Source organism: Solanum pennellii, chromosome 1, assembly GCF_001406875.1.
Source record: "Solanum pennellii chromosome 1, SPENNV200".
NCBI classification, from domain to species: Eukaryota; Viridiplantae; Streptophyta; class Magnoliopsida; order Solanales; family Solanaceae; genus Solanum; species Solanum pennellii.
Genome location: NC_028637.1, coordinates 88,430,996 through 88,448,667, shown reverse-complemented (window position 1 = coordinate 88,448,667; position 17,672 = coordinate 88,430,996). Strand labels below are relative to the sequence as shown.

The following is a 17,672-nucleotide window of genomic DNA, read 5'->3' as shown; positions in this document are numbered from 1 at the left end:
GGGGGGGGGGGGGGGGAGGAGAGAGCGAACCAAGATATATGTATATATACAATTTTCTCTCGCTTTGTGCAAACACAAACACATTTTATACAATTTCGTTTTTGTATAAAGTGAGAGAGGCAAGTGAGAAAGCGAGACTAGGAGAGGGGAGAGAAAGAAACGAAAATATATGGATATATACAATTTTCTCTCGCTTTATACAAACACAAACACATTTTATACATTTGCATTTGTATAAAAAGCGAGAGAGGCGAGGGAGAGAGCGAGAGTGGCGAGCGAGATTCATCAGGAGAGAGGTGAAATAGCAACAATTTGCTATGAGAAACAATTAAATCAAATTATATTTATAGCCTTTAATTTGAATTAATAGTTTACTATTACATACAATTTTTCCTATAAAAAGTACATTGTACTAAAATTGATATACATAAAATTTTAAAATAAAATTTGAAGTTCAATCCTTTTCAGAATTCAGAAATCCAAACCAAATATTTAAAAAGTTTGAATTTCGAGTTGGTCCAGAGTCCAAACTGTATTACCCAAATTATTGGTAATTTTAATAAGTATATAATTACATGACATAGCAATAATTTGGTAGGTTTTGTAGCATAGATATATTTATAATTCACACGAATACAATTAATAGAATATATATATATATATATTATATTATATTATTATTACGTGCAAGTAATATATTTTTCTTGTGTTGAAATGCAGTGGTGTTGAAATTCTCTTGGACATTATTTTGGTTCATGTGTGTTCTTTTTTCAGATTAGATGGTTGAGTTATATAAACTTCATGTGCTAGTTAGATTTTTTGAAGTCATTGAACCTTAAATATATGATTTTTAAATTATTTGCTAAGTATTTGAATAACTATTATCATCACCATTATTGGTAGTAGTTACTCAGAGAATGTCATTTTCGAAATGATGCAAAATAAATCACTCACAAATAAAATCGTAAAAAATAAAAATATGTTATTGATTATGGGTATAAATCCATTCTTTCCTTTCTCTCATAAAATTTATCTGCTTATTTTCGAACTAAAATGATTTGAATTTGATTCTTTTATGAATATTCCATAAATTTACCGAATATTCGAGAATCCTCTTATATAATATCTTTTATATGGGCATAACTAGAATTTAGAGTTAGAACAACCTCCAAAAAATCTAACTAGAATCAAATACATTTCGTAGAGTTCTCCATTGTGATGGAGACATCTAAAATAATAAGTCTTTGGACTATTTATTTTTTGAAAATATAAGTACAATCAAAAGTAAAATACCGCTCCTCAAATCAAGTCAAATTTTACTCCCAACTAGAATTGAACATGTATTACAGAATCTCACAAATTTTCACCGTCTACGCTCACATAGCAAGTGCCACTCGACATTTCTTCTTCTTCTTATTATTATTATATATAATAATATATTTATATTTGATAATTGTAGGTTTGCAAAATTGTTAGTGTAAGGGTATGAATGATGATTGGCCGGCAAAGAAAGTTAGAGGACCAACTTCCTTATCAACTACCAAATTCTTCTCCTTTTGCCCCTTCTTAATTCCCTTTATTTTATTTAATAATTAATAATAAATAATATTTATGCAGCTTTTATTCTACAAAATTGCGGACTATGGGGGAGAATAAGAAGAAAAGGCCGGCAAATATGCTTCCATGTTCATTCCTTAAAATAAGGAATCAACACAATAATGGCAAATATTTATTTTTATATAATTTTATTTTCTTTTCTTTTAATTTTTTATGATATAAAGGATTAATTTGAATTCGTATTGGATAGGACTTATTCAGAAATAACATTCCTTGTTAAATATTTTTTTATATACAAAATTCAAACTCAAGATTTCTGATTAACGAAAAACAATCCCCTATATTTTATGGTGGTTGATTTTTATATGATGCTTGTACCGTACTTGTCTGAATGAATTATTCCTTTTTCTCTCTTTTTTTATCTTCAAAATATATATAATTTGCTTTCCCTATCAAACTCTTTTTGTGATTTTTTTTGTTCTCTTGGGCGGTAAGCAAGAGCGGCTCGCACATGTCTTTGTTTCTCGCGATACCTCATACATACTTTATAAATTTTCAAAACAATAAGTGAAAATTACTATTGCAATTATTATGTCTTCATGGAATATGCACAAATACACAATCACTATAAATATAAAATATTTGAATCATTATCGAAATACATGATACAGTGAAATGGAACTGTTTCTTTCTCTTACTCTGAGTATGAACAAATTCTTAATAAAAAGCGTTTATACCAAATGAAATTATGTAAACTCAAATCAATCAAATATACCTATTTTAATGCGAATAGATGGGGAAAAAAACATGTGAACAATATATATATAAAAAGAAGAGAATAAAATTTGTTTTTGTTTCGTTTTTCAAAATGTAAGTTTTTGGTTTTCATTAGAAGCGGACATGTCTTTATGCATCAATATTGCATCGAATGAAATTGCTTCTTTTTTAATTAAAGATCTCATATTTAAGCTCAAATAAAAAAGCTTACCCTCAAATGAAACCTTATACAATATTAAATACAGATACTAAACATCGAATAAAACAACATACCAAAAGAAAAAGTACTCCTATATATTTTGTTTGGAGTAGTGGTCAATGTCATATGCCCCTCTTACTCTTAGTTGATGACAGTAAGTGGACAAGTTTGAGTGGTAGAATCAAAAAATTGAAATTAATTATTATTTAATCAGCCAGCAGATTTAGTTTGAAAGAAATAAAAAATGGCTGTGAAACGATAGGTGAAGTCAAAACATAACATGGCGGTTTTTGGTTTGTCTCTCCTTTGGCCGCAATATTGCAACAACTCTTCACATCTTTTTTAGCCAGCGTGCATGCGTATAAAGTACAAACAATATAAATTTCTTGGCCCCCATTACTATTTTGCGGACTTAAAATTTAAATTTTATAAGTATTTATGTTTTTTTTTTAAGGGAAGGGGACCTTTTATCAGAAATTTTTGTATTTTTGAGATAGATAAAAAATTTATTTGAAAAAAGATCTTCGAACAAGATTTATCTACCCTCTACACTTTTCAAATTTTATTATGTAAATTATATAAAGTATGTTATTGTTGTAGTAGTATTGGTTTGAATTAGATATTTAAGAGGTGGAGTGTGAGGTGAGACATTTTATGCAATAAGGACGAGAGATAAGATACAGGGTAAAGGGCAAGAGCTAAGCCCCGTGATACCGGACGTAAGTCTTATGGATCCACGGGGTGTAGTTTGATGTACATTTTATTTTTTATTACTAAAAAAATAACAAAAGTAAAGCTTCAACGTAACTATAATACAAATAAATTTTAATAAATAACCTATGATATATAGATAAAATATATATATATATATTGTTATTTTTATTTCAGAAAGATATTAATAACCAATAATGAAGAAAAATAATATTACAATTACTATTTGAGAAATATCATTACATCAATGATAAAAATATGATTTAAATAAAAAATGATAATAAAAAAACACAGGACATATGTTTTTATGCTTGAAGCTTATACCCAAATTCTAAGATTTACGCCCTATGTATCTACACCCTCAATTTGCTCTTCGAAGCGTTTTTGGTACGTCTCGCACCGAATTCGCACTTGTTGGTTGTTAACCTTACTCTAAGCGAATTGTTTGAGGGTATAATAGAAAAGAAATATTTAAGGACATAAATTAAAGATTACTTTTATCATTATTTCTTTTCATTATTCTCAATCTAATATCCTCAAAAAAATTTAAAGTAATTAACTAGAACAATACTAATTATACCAAAAATGCTCTTAAATTAAATTATAGTAATTTAATATACGCTGGAAAGTTCTACATTTGGGGATAAACAGTTCCTTTTAAACGTAATTCTATATCCAGAAAGATTTAAATTTAAGATCACTTATTAAAAATGAAAGAGTGCGTACCACTCGGTCACCAATTGTATTATTAAACGTTTAAGAAGCTAATTAAGCCATTCATTTATCATCTTTCAGGTGTGTAAGGTATCCAATTCACAATGAGTCTATTATTGGCCTGTCTCTCTATAAATAGATTAATTTGGTTTCTATATTGTTTCTTTTTTAAACAATGCTAATTAGCATTAAAAGTGATTGTGATGATGAATCATTTGAATCATTCGGCCGTTTTGTCTCTCAATTATCACTTATTGTATTCAAAACTCTTACTTTTTTTCATGTTACTTGTTTCTACATTACTTTCAACATGGCATAATTAACTTCTCAAGTGATATGTTAAAAATGACCCCTCATGTTTGGTACTAGATTCAAATTACGGCTTTTAATAAAATATAGAAATTTGAGATATATTCAAACTTTGACCGATATTAAATTTTAAAAAAGTTATTTTACTCCTGCACTATTTAATAGTGTATTTTAAAGATATATATATGCTCACGTGGACATATAAAATATTACATAATTATAAATAGTAATATGTCCATATTGACATATAAATTAGTTGATTAAGAGTAGATGATACGTATCAAGCACTAAAAAACACTATTAGATGTTGGGAGTACATTTAATGTGTATTCATGTTAATGTGTTTGAAGAAGAAAATTGATAAGCCTTTTCTATTAAAAAAAAATAATCAAAAATATCCTCAAAGTTACTACCAAAAACTGTAAATTCAAAAAGTACTTTTGCGTAATAAAGACGAACAACAAAAACAGAATAAAAATAATTCAATTTTTTCTGGGAGGAAATAATATTTTGAAAATTACAAAAGATTTTGGAAAAAAAAATACAAGAGAGGTTTGGTCAGGTAATACTTGATTTATAAATACTTTTAGTATTATTTGTGTCATTTTACTTGACCTCTATATTAATGTTAGTACATTTTAGTTGTTCATTACAATAAATTAAAAGAAATTATTTTTATCTGATTTCCATATTATTATTCGTTTATATAGCACTAGCAGTCAAATTTAGGGTTTCAGAATATTATTAATAAAGTTTCTTTAATAAAATACGTCTCTAATTAATTTTTTTAAAGATATGCATCAAATCAACAAGAGTCAAATAATATAAAACAAAAAATATATTTATCAAACACACTAATTACTAAAAAAAAAAGACTTATAAATTAGTTTAACCAACTTATAAATTCTAAACTTGGTCAAACACCCTTTTTAAAGAACTGCTTTACATGAAATTAGATAATATAATTTTTCTACAAAAAAAAAAAAAAGATAATACAATTTGTTGATACTCCCTAACTAATACATACCTAAACACTTTTAGATAATTTTTTAAAATAATTTATTACTATATAAGTGTAGTATAAATTTCATAGGTTTTTACTCAAATTTTATCTATCACTAATTGGTCATTTTCTAGCGGTGAAACACTCTTAAAAGGACTATTTTAAACGTACCCAATACATAAAAGACCAATATATGTTGTTACTTATTTTTTCTTGTGAAATAAAGTACTCTCATTAGCTAATATATTTTTAATACTCTATTAAAAATATTAAGACAACATAAAGAGGAAAGAGCATGTGGGTACGTAGTGATAGGCCTGCAAATAAAAAGTGCATGGTCAGTTAATTAGACTCTTTTTGCCTCTTAAAGTGTAGAACAAAGTCAAATTAAAACAATATAGGCATATTCTTTGTTGAGTTTGTCTATGTTGACCATTAACAAAAGAAACAAATTAACTTTAGTTGAACATATATATTCATCCTCGACAAGGATGTTTAATTAACGTCAACCTTTTCATAACCCACTAGGAATTTTCTTTGTTTTCATAAAAGTAAAAATCTTGAATTTTTAAATTATTTTAGGTTGATTACAAGGAGACAACCAATCAAAAAAGTATTAGCTTTATCATCTTTGAATAGACAGGGCTACTCCTTAATCAGAAATTTCGAATCCAAAAAAAGAGTATTAGCTTCTTTTTGTGCTTTTGATTTATTCACTCGGTGTCCAATATCACGTTGAAGCCTGTTTAAGTCCGAATTCGCGTAGAAAAGTCTAAGCTCTCTGACAAATAGACTTCTGGACCAAAGGACATTTCAATTTGAAATATTTAATTAAGAATAAAAAACTATACTTACCATTCCACCAGAATCTTTTATCGGTGCCTTGGTACATTAGTCATGAACAAATGTGAAGTAGGTGCCACATTATAGTAAATACAAAGACTAATTGTTGGGATTACATAGAGACCTCGGTAATTTCATATTTATATTTTGACTACTTCTCAAATAGTACATCTTTTTCAAAAGGTAGTATGAAACGTTGAAAACACTTGTATAAAATAATGTAAAATACAACTCCGTGACTACTAATTAAAGCTTTACAGCTGTTTTTATGGGGAAAAATAGTTACGTAAGGAAATTTGATTTGACGAATTTTAACAAATGATTCAAAGAGTACTTACTACACACATTCTTTAGGAACTTGTTGCAAATCTATCCAACTAACACGTAGATTCGAAATAAAATCATTTTATCTTGTCAGACTTTATCACACTAAATATATTATTATTGTATGATAGATAATAATGTAGATGATAACATAAGTAATTGATCTCATTCCTTTTTAGGAATGAAAAAATATAAGTATATAATGACATATATAACAACATTGTATCGAATAACAATTGTCTTTTATAATATGCATATGTATTATTTTTTTAAAAAATATTTTTTATAGTGATGTATATTATATTCAAAGTCTAAATACCAACGCAGACAAACTTGTTATGACAATTCTAGTGGTGTAAAATATTAAGATTGTAAAGTACGCAGTAATTCTTTTAATTTGATTAACCTAATACAACATTAAGACTAATTAAGATAGTTAATTAATTACTTCCACGTTACAACAAACATCCCCTAAAGTCAAAACTATTCAGCAAGAAATTGGATATTTTATTAATACCCACAAAAATTGAAGTCCATAAAGAGGATAATCCGCGACTAATCTCACTTCCACAAGTTTATTTTAGGGAGATTGATTACAAAATTACAAAGGAAAATTTTATTTTATCAAAAAATGTTTTCTTAAAAATTAACTTTTAGAAAAATAAAGTGAATTTTCAACTTATATATATGTGTTAGATTGATAAAACAGAAAATAATATTCTAAAATTATTTATATCTAATTTAGTCAAATACTATGGAGAAGGCATGAAAATTATCAAAGGAACTCATTTTCCTTATTTGCAGAGAATAAAATGTTTTCTAGAATATTGAACAATCAACTACTAAAAGAAATAGTACTATTTTTATATTTAAAAGTAACTATTTTCTAAGGATATTTTGAATAAATCGATAGGAAAAGAAAAAATACTAATGTTTGAAAAAGAAAACAAGAGATTTCCTACTATGTGAATGATAATTTATTTTTCGTCATATATTTTTTCAGTTAAATGATTCGATGAAAATGAGCGAAGAAATAATATTTTATAGTAGAATTTTTTTTAAAAAACTTTTATTTCTACTAGTGACCGAACATAAAATAATTTGAGAATATTTTTTTTCAAAGAGACTAAACATATTTGTTTAAAAAAACAGATAAGACATGTTTTTCACTATATTCACATTTTCTAAGAGTACTATACTACTACTATATAACAACAGACTTGCTTCATTTTCAAGTAAATAAGAGGGCGATTGGACAAGCTTAAGAGTTATCGAATCAAATTCATTAAATAGTTTTTTCATCCCTTTGATTTGATTATTTCTGTTCTTGTTGGTTTTCTTAAATATGTGACAAGATACTAACATAACACGTCAACTCAATTACAATAGAAAGTAAATATATTTGTTTTAATATAAATGATATTTTTATTTTTTCATCTTATTTCAAAATAAATAATATTTTACATAATAGAGAAGAATTAACTTTTTTCTCCAAAACTAATATATGGACATTAAAGAGTCATTTATTTCTTCAAAATATCTATCGAAGGACAAAATAGTAAAACACTTTTCGACCTAGACTAATGGAGAAAATCACCGATTTTGATAAAATAATATATTTTTGTACGACCCTTATATAAATATATGGTCCCTTTATTATTATAAAGTAATATTTTTTTAAAATTACAAAATAAAATAAAATAAATTAAGACAATTTAATGAAATATTATTCTAGATTTTTTAAATTTTTTTTGGTTAAATTTAAATCTACTTGTAGCTTTATTTCTAACTTTTCTCATCCAAAATATCCGATGTTGTCTTCTAGAATTACGCGACAAGTACTTCCCTATGCGTAACTTGTTCCGTAGGTATTGTATGTCTTGAACTTCATCGTTTTCTCTGATAGTATCTGTTGTTTCTTCTAAGCTTTTAATCTCTAAATTACACGTATTATTTTCACATAGATAATTTAATAAGCTAATGACATTCAATTTATTGTAGTAACCAAACTTATTAATCATTACCTTAAATTCATAAATATCGTTTTCCTGAAAGAATACATTTAAATTTCTTAGACCCGAAATATAATAGAAAATTAATATTCATAGATTTTCGAGAACTATTTTTTCTTCTTCTATATTTTGCAATAAATAGGTCATGAAACAATGTTAGTCGACAATATATATATATATAATAAAGGAGGACAATATAGAGTCAAAGTCCGCGTAGACAATTTGTTTGATGAATTACGCGTCAATTAATTAGTTATAAGTTTGTATAACGTGTTGAAACACAAAAATCCAATTAGAAGAGGTTGGGTTGGAACAAATGGCCTATGGTCACACATTTATAATATGATCACTTCACCTAATGCCCCATCTGCCGCCCCTTCATATTTCTTCCTTCCCCACTCCCCCCACCTATGGATCACCATGTCTCCCCTACCCTTCAATTCATCAATCTAGATCTACCATACAAAAAATATTTGGTTTAATAATTCATATTCGAAATTCACTCATTTGACTAATATAATTCATATTTACTCATTTGACTAATATGATTCGTATGACTAAGTAATTGATTCTAAGATGGCCAATTACTGAACACCTTTTATCAAAAAATTATATTATGTATATAGAAAATTGTACGAAATATAAAAATAAGATATTATTTTTCATACACATATATTAAGTATTGAATATCTTTAACGTAATTTCTGACTTCATTACTGATTTTAATTAATTCCGATTATTTTTTTTAGTGAGGTAGAGCTAGTATGGTGCAAAAAATGCATAGCATTTGTGATGAAGGAAAAAAATATGAAGTTATTTTTTTGATTTTTATTTATATGACATTTTTTTAGTAGTTTAATTTGTTTTTTTTTTAAAAAAAAGATATATTGAGTTTCCTTTCATTTTCGACTAGATCCGAGTTATGAAAATGAGAAAGGTATAAGATTCTCTCTACTTTCATTCAAGGGCTAGCTTATAACTTATAGGGTTATTATTATTTTTTGGATAATAATAGTAAAAATCTAGTCTATGCCTCAGAAAAAAGACTATCCTAAATAATACTTGAGTAGACTTGTGTGGTTGAAGATCAATTTAGATTTGAGGTCAATTAGTAATAATTTTATTATCATTATACTTCGTGCTTTGAATAAAGTCATGAAATTATTGAAAATAAAGATATTATTATCCGCACATTAATATAAATTTTATTTGATTCGAGATTCTTTTTGCGTTGAAAATATCTAACCTCGAAATTTATAGTGTCTTAGTCCCCAATCAAATAGCACAAATTCCTCATTCGCATTCCTCAAAACCAGGTTTTCACGTGTTGAGAATATTAACACTAGCCTTAATCCACTAAACAAATTTTACCTTCATCTCATTTATTTTTATATTTAAAATAATTTAGTTAAAATTTTAATTTTTATTATTTTTTTTATGAGTAAATAAGCCTAAATAAAAATAGTTGAATAGTAGTACTTAGTAAACAAGTTTGTCAAAGGTCGTGGCAACACCCCCACGCTTCTCTGCCCCAGTCCCCCAGACCCCTACCACACCCTTTCTTGTTTGCTTTTTTATTTTATTTTATAGTACTTTTTTTTCTTCGTTTTGTGGGTCCCACTCCTAACTTCTAATTCCCTCGTTTCTATCTTTCCAATCTATTTATAGACATCATCGAAACTCAAAAGAATATAGCAATAAAACTCCATATCATTATAAAAACTCACTTACTCCAATTCATAATATTATCATTCGATTATGGTAGTAGCAACTCCATCTCCCCTTATACGCCGCGGTAACAAGAAGAAAACCGCGGCGTTTGGGGTTCCGACAATTGACTTGTCGGATGACAAGTCTATTGCGTCCGAAATGATTGTGAAAGCATGTGAAGATTACGGTTTCTTTAAAGTCATAAATCACGGTGTTCCGAAGAAGGTAATTGCGAGAATGGAAAGGGAAGCCGCGGACTTCTTTTCGCGTCCCGTCTCTGAGAAGGGACGCGCTGGTCCCGCGGCTCCCTTTGGTTATGGTAGCAAGAACATTGGCTTCAATGGAGATAAAGGTGATCTTGAATATATTCTCTTGGAAGCAAATACACTTTCTCTTTCTCAACGAGCCAAAAACTTCTCTAATGACCCTTCTACTTTCAGGTAACGCGTTTCGCTTCTAAATTTATGTGATATTATTTGATTCATATATAAAGTTGAGAAGAATAATAGAAATATAACATATCAAGTAGATTGGATGAGAGGAATCAAATGATATACTTTCATCTGTTCCTATTTAGTTGTCTATCATTTTAAGTTTCAATCCTCTAAAAGAAATTAGATAACTTTACAATTTTATTCTTATTTATTGTTCTGTTGAAGTTAAATTTTTTCGATTAACTTGACTAAGATAAATTAATTACTTAATTTTTTTTATTGAATAAATGTATTTGTTAAATAACAATATTTTTAATAAGAATGATAAATAAATAATAACGTTAGAAAATATTTAATGAGTCTGATAGTATGTTGGTGCTATTTATAGCACTTTATTTAGCTAGTTAGTTAGATATGTGCAGTCCGTATTTGGCCTTACAAAAGTAGTTATTAGCTGAGGAGGAAGTGCATATAAAAAAAAGTATATATTATAATTTATATCTAATGTATGTTTCTTCATTAATTCTTTAGCTAGTACTAGTACTAGCTAGTAGGTCCGGTCCACTAATTAATTTATTCCTGAAATTATGCTGGCCGGGTGAAATGAGACTTCCCTAGTATTATTAATGCATATATAATAATTAGCTCTAATACTTTGTGAATGCCAGCTAGCCATTTCATTTTACAACTTGCGTTTTATTTTTCCCTTAAGATAACTCACATTTCTGATTTGATTTTATAAAATTTTAATTCCATCAAATATGGATATATATATATATATATATATATATATATATATATTGTGAAATTAGGTCTTAGGCCTAACTCACACCGCAAAAGCTAGCTCAAAGGGAGAAGGATTGCCCAAGCCTATCTCATTAATTACCGATGTGGGACTTTTGTCATTCTTTAACACCCCACCTCACGCCCAGTGCTTAGCATGGACCCCAACATCGGATGAGACGAGCCCTGCTCTGATACCATGTGAAATTAGGTCTTAGGCCTAACTCACACCCCAAAAGCTAGCTCAAAGGGAGGAGGATTGCCCAAGCCTTATAAGGAGTCCACCCATCTCATTAATCACCGATGTGGGACTTTTGTCATTCTTTAACATATATATATATATATATATAGTCAGGTCATGGAAACAAAGTTCAATTTGTTCTTCTGATTACCCCACTTAAACAAAATCAAGTGGGGTATAAGATTAGCAATTATATAATATCTGTAACGCATTAATGAATTTACTGTCGCATTCATATTGTTCTAATTCGCATATTCACGTAATTATAATACATTAGTATTATACAATTTGGTCTTATTACATCATTAATTACGTGTAAGGAAATATAAGAAATTTAATCAAAATAAAATATTACGCTCGATAAAATTTTATAGCTAAATAATAAAAATTTAATATGTTAATTGATCATATATAGCTATGAATTAGTAACAGATGATAATAAAATTCATTTAGTTAGGTACTAGCTACAAATTAGCTATTGATCTATTGAAAACAGATTAATATATTATATATAATAAATAGATTTATTATTATTATTATTATGAAACCTCGTTTTCAGAAGAAAAAGATAAGTTGTCTAGTATTAAAATATCTGACTTACCTAATACTTGGTAGCTGCTGACTGTTGACCAACGAAAGGTCATATTTGAGTTTTCTAAATAATTTCACAAGTCAAATATATGTTTACACGTACGTGCATGGACCCATTTAACCTTTTTTTAGGTCAATTTGGATGAGAAAAACTTTTCAGATAATAGCATCACCAACCATAAACTATTTTTTTTCTTCTGGAATTTAATGTATATATCACCAAACAGTTGCACAATAATATGTTTTTTTATGCGTTGACAAGCGTTACATATATAGTATTTAATTAGTAGTAATTAACTACCGGTAAAGGGGATAAGTCAATGATAATAAAATAATAATAATGAACTAACCAATTTTCATTTATTAGTAGATTTAGTCTTATTTGGTCGGCATATATATCACTTAGACTTTTAGTAATAGTAGAATTTTTAGAATATGGTAATTATAGAAAAAAGAGTATCAAGTGCAAATTAATCTCTATTTGTTTGCTTAACAATTTAACAAGTTTCAATCTAAGTGTATCATTCTGTATTAATTAAAGTTAAATTCTGAATCTGTTATTGATGTGATTGTAGCTCGGTGACAAATGATTACGTAAGTGCAGTTAGGAAGCTATCTTGTGATATTCTTGAATTGGTGGCTGAAGGTTTATGGATAGAAGACAATTCAATTTTCAGCAAGCTCATAAGTAATTCACACAATGACTCTTGTTTCAGAGTCAATCACTATCCACCATTTATCACACCTAATAATGATGATAATCAAGATGAATTAAACAATAATCATTGGGACCTATCACCAAATCCATCAAAATCAAGAGTTGGATTTGGAGAACATACTGATCCACAAATACTAACAGTCCTTCGATCAAATGACGTTAGTGGACTTCAAATTTATACTCATGATGGATTTTGGATACCTGTTCCTCCTGATCCTAATGAGTTCTTCGTTTTTGTAGGGGACTCCTTTCAGGTTCGTATAAATATAAATATCAATAATCATTTTGAAATTTATCGAGACACTTTTTTTTGAATTATTATTTTCGATGCAGGCGTTGACGAATGGTAGATTTACAAGTGTAAGACATAGAGTGGTGTCAATAAATTCATGGAAAAGTAGAATGTCCATGATGTACTTTGCAGCTCCTGCTCTTGACGCTTGGATAAGTGCTCCTCCTCAAATCAACAATATTAATAATATTTATAAGCCTTTCAAGTGGGGGGACTTTAAACAAATTGTATATTCATTACGTCTAGCTGATAGTCGTCTTGACTATTTCAAGAATCATACCCAATCATGACGATTTATTATTTATTAACTCGATCTATTTGCTCTTTTATAGAGTATAACTTAGTATTGAGTAAAAAAAAAAATCTTTTTAGAGGGCCTAGGAGGTGTATGCATCATGCATGTGTAGTTTAGTTTTTCATTACATAGTTATAATTATTCATATTGTAAATCTTTTGTTCACGTTATAAGTGTATAAAAGTTAAAGTTAGTTTTTTTATATATATAATTTTGTTCCACTGGTTGTCCGCTCTGTTATGATAAATGGTGGCAAATTCGAAGTGTCATGAGTTCACATTTATACTTTGATATATATTGAATCGTAACATATTATGGAAAGATAATTTTGTCTTTGCTTCAAATCCTAAGACAACTAATTAATAAGAGAAAATAAATTAGTACCTTTGAAAGTTATTGTCGGATATATGTAGCTCTTGTGGTTCAGTTTTTGTTAAAAATTGTAACCACATTGCATCAAAAAACTGTAAGCTGAAATTTGGGATCTTGTCTATATGTCAATTGTCAGGGGTCTCAGTGATATTGACAGTCACATTCTGTATATCCTGGCTGTTATGTCACACCTTAAATGAGTAGTACCTAGGAAATATATATGGTGCAAGATTGTGTGTTTGGTATAAATATAATATTTTTAGAAAAATAAGTTGATTTATTTATCTATTTTTTCTAAAAAAGTGTTCGATAGGTAATTAAAAATATTTATGCATAATATAGAAAAATATAACGTGAGGTAGGTGTGGGTGGTAGGAAAGGAGACTAAAGGAGATTGAGGTGAAGATGAGATGGGTTGGAGGATAGGAATGTCAAAAATAATGTGGACGCCAGTTATGGAACTTGTTTTCCCTACTCACATTAGGAAAATCATTTTTTACAATTTGTTTTTCAAGAAAATATTTTCTATTTTTTTATTGATCAAACATAAAAATTTTGAAAGCACATTCTAATTAATTAGTGTAGTATAATACATAATTCCACTTTAGCTAGCTTTAATTTTGATCGATTTTATCAAGTCACTTTAATTTTTAGATCGCTTATAACCAAGCATTATAAAAACTTTGAATGAAATTTTCTTCTAAATGTCTGTTAATTCTTGCGATCCCGACTTAAATACAAATACAATATATCATAGAAGGACTACGCTATACAAATAAATGATTAAAACAAATAGAAAAATTGAAGCAAGAAGTTATACAATACGTAGTTCAATTGCGAAGCGATCATGTTAACTAATATAATGAGTAAAAAACTTAACCTATGTTATTTAATATCATACTAGAAAGTAGCTAGCTAAGGAACAAATTCTGTTAGCAAAATGAATGCATATGGAAAACAATAAGAGAACAAATATATTTTTTCACTCACGTTTTAATTGAGGCTGCCCATAAGGTTGTATGTCAATCTGTTGGAATGAAAATCAAGACATGACTCTGAGTGACACAAAATCTACACAAATGTCCTGCAAGTTTTTATCACAGAGAATGACAAAATGTGTATTTTAAGTTCATTTTCAATTTTTAGGTAATTTACGGTAATCCACGTTTTGAAAGCTATTTATTTAGATACATGATAGTTTGCTATAGGAAATCTTATGAGATTTTGGACTTTGGATACATGTATTTGGAGTGTCCAAATACGTCTATCTCATACATGAGGTCAAAATTAGATATGCTTTATTTTAGATGCACTTTATCCAAGTGTATTCACATGTATATGGGATACATAGACAAAAGTCTCAGTCACTCTCCTTTCTTGCTAGCGTATCTAGTATCCCAAATACATATTTCTAATGCAAAATATATGTCAATAATGTATCTAATACAAGATACATGCGAGATACAAGTTTTTAAAATGGATAGATTTGATTTATTTTTGACTTGTGATCAAATCTAAAGAAATTATTATATATATATGTATATATAGAATGCTAGTTATAAAATTTTCAAATTTAATCATGTAAATATATCTCACACCAACTATAAAACCACTTCTTTTGTTCCTTAATTGCATTATCTGTTTCTCTCTATAATCATGTCCTCCACTTTGGAGAACAACAAATGTTTTTTCTGTGATAACAATCAAAAGGTCCTAACTCCCATCTCTCAATTCTGTCTCTCAGCTCGTCGTCCTTCGTCTCTTTAGTTCAGGCCAGCCACTGCCCGCTGCCCAATCCGTTTCTCATTGGCCGGAGTTGCGCCTCCAAGGTCAGTGCTCATTGCGTCCCAACTCTCATGTTGAATACTTATATTGAATTAGTCATCCCTTAGTGTGTTGTACTGTTACATTTGCTGCTGCTGGTAGGTGTTACTCTTAGTGTGTAATTAGTAATGTGTTGGAAGTTAGCTTAGCTTGTTTGGTCTCATAAGTTATAACTATAATAATGCTCTTTGTTTGTTTTTAGGTTCCTTGTGTCTGAAAAAAAAAAGTGAGACGTTCTTAAAACATAAAAAAGTGAACAAAAGTAATTGCATTTTGAAAATGTACCACTATTTGGTTAAACCGAAATCGAAATAACCCGAACCAAAATTATAATAATCAAACTGAACCGAATTTTCTCAATCTTTGGTTTCACATTTTTGTCAATCCGAAAACAAAAAAATCTAACCGAAATGTACTACTATACTTCACATAATTTGATTATTAGTTACACTAAATCTATTTGAACATTGTTTACACCTATTGGTAGAACCGGTGTTCTAATTTGGTAATGCTTGTGTTATGTCTATTCGTGGATTATATCGTATCTGACTTTCTCATTCCTATCACAGAATCTTTTTCAGATATGGCTGCAACTTCTTTTTCTTCTCGGTTACTTCGTGGTAAGGGGCTTTACTTGCTTATATGGAGCGGTATGATATTCATTTGTGTGAGATGGAACTTGTGATTCTCATTCTTTTTCAATGATAATATATCAAAATGCCAATGATATTCTCTCCTCTCCTGTCATTGGGCATGAAATTTGGATGTTGTGTGCATTTTGTCAGTGTTATATCGTAGGTGTTTCGATGATCCTCACAAATGAAGAGACTTGGTCCTGTCTGAGTTCGCTCGTCCAGATCAATAATGGGGTACAACTGTAAAACTGTCGTGTCAGAGGTTGGTGAGGCGTCAACGTATTACACCAATCAGAATGGACGAGGGTGTTTGTCCAACGGACAATAACTCTTTATGTTTGATATTTTTAGCATGATAAACACCAAATTAAATTCATTCATTCAAAGAAGAAAGTCAGTCAGCAAGCCTTTCAAGAATTCATAAAGAAATTTGCAAGGGACCTGGTCCCTGCAAGACTGCATATGTGAAAGGACGACAAGACAACTGTCAGAAAAGCTGTCAATTCTGATATGGTAGATGCACTTCCTTCCAGAAAGGCAGGCTCTGAGCCAATGGGCGGTCCAAGAAGTTTGTGTGTATTTCATATAATCTCTTAACATATAACACAAACTCAAGATTTGACAAACTAAATTTGGATTTTCTCATCTCTGAAAATTCATAAGCTTACAAAGCGAAAACCATCTTCAAGGAAGAACTCTGTTCAACTCAACAAATGGACTTTATAGAGTGAAAGAGAGTTCATTGGCCATATGAATAATGCTTATTGTTTATGGTCATATGAATGAATGATTGTACACACACGTGAGGAGTTATGCAGGTTGTATGTCATACATCAAAACGGTGGAAATTGATAAGTGTTTATGCTATTAGATGTTTTGATGATCTTTTCACTAGTGCAGGGACCCGGTCCTCTGCAGAGCATGAAACTCGTCCAGGCTTCAAAGTGGTGGAAAACTGTAAAAGCTGTCAGCGTTAGAAAAGTTGGTGAAGCAACATAGTACTTCATCAATAAGGGACGACCAGGTTGTTTGTTTGAAAGGTACTAACTTTTTTTGGTATATATCAAACAAACAACAACAAAATTCATTCATTCATTAATTCTGAAGAAACCTTACCCCAGAACACGAACCAGGTTCGTGTAAGTTGCTTTTAAGTAAAGACAGAGTAAAGACACAAACACTTACTGAATTAAAAACCTTCCTCACTCAAGGAAGGAAAAACCTCGTTTTATTAATTCAACTATAAGATTTTGTGATTACAACTCAATAATCAAAAAGTCTTATCTCTACTACTCCCTCGATTGACTCCAATCGATCTCTCCAAAAGG

At 29.0% G+C, this 17,672-nt stretch overlaps 1 protein-coding gene across 1 annotated transcript; it reads left to right on the top strand.

Annotated features, from left to right (window-relative positions):
- The first annotated feature begins 10,135 nt into the window (after nucleotides 1-10,135).
- On the top strand, nucleotides 10,136-13,734 carry LOC107028693 (gibberellin 2-beta-dioxygenase 2-like). The gene is made up of 3 exons (XM_015229863.2): nucleotides 10,136-10,599; nucleotides 12,784-13,180; nucleotides 13,260-13,734. The coding sequence occupies exons 1-3, from the start codon at nucleotides 10,208-10,210 to the stop codon at nucleotides 13,506-13,508; spliced, it is 1,038 nt and encodes a 345-aa protein (XP_015085349.1). The 5' UTR covers nucleotides 10,136-10,207; the 3' UTR covers nucleotides 13,509-13,734.
- The last annotated feature ends 3,938 nt before the right edge of the window (nucleotides 13,735-17,672 follow it).

Bases quoted from the DNA above. Each gene is read 5' to 3' on its own strand.
- LOC107028693 (XM_015229863.2), top strand. From the start codon at position 10,208: ATGGTAGTAGCAACTCCATCTCCCCTTATACGCCGCGGTAACAAGAAG. The intron at 10,600-12,783 runs GTAACGCGTTTC...ATGTGATTGTAG, and splicing joins AATGACCCTTCTACTTTCAG to CTCGGTGACAAATGATTACG. The intron at 13,181-13,259 runs GTTCGTATAAAT...TTTTCGATGCAG, and splicing joins TTGTAGGGGACTCCTTTCAG to GCGTTGACGAATGGTAGATT.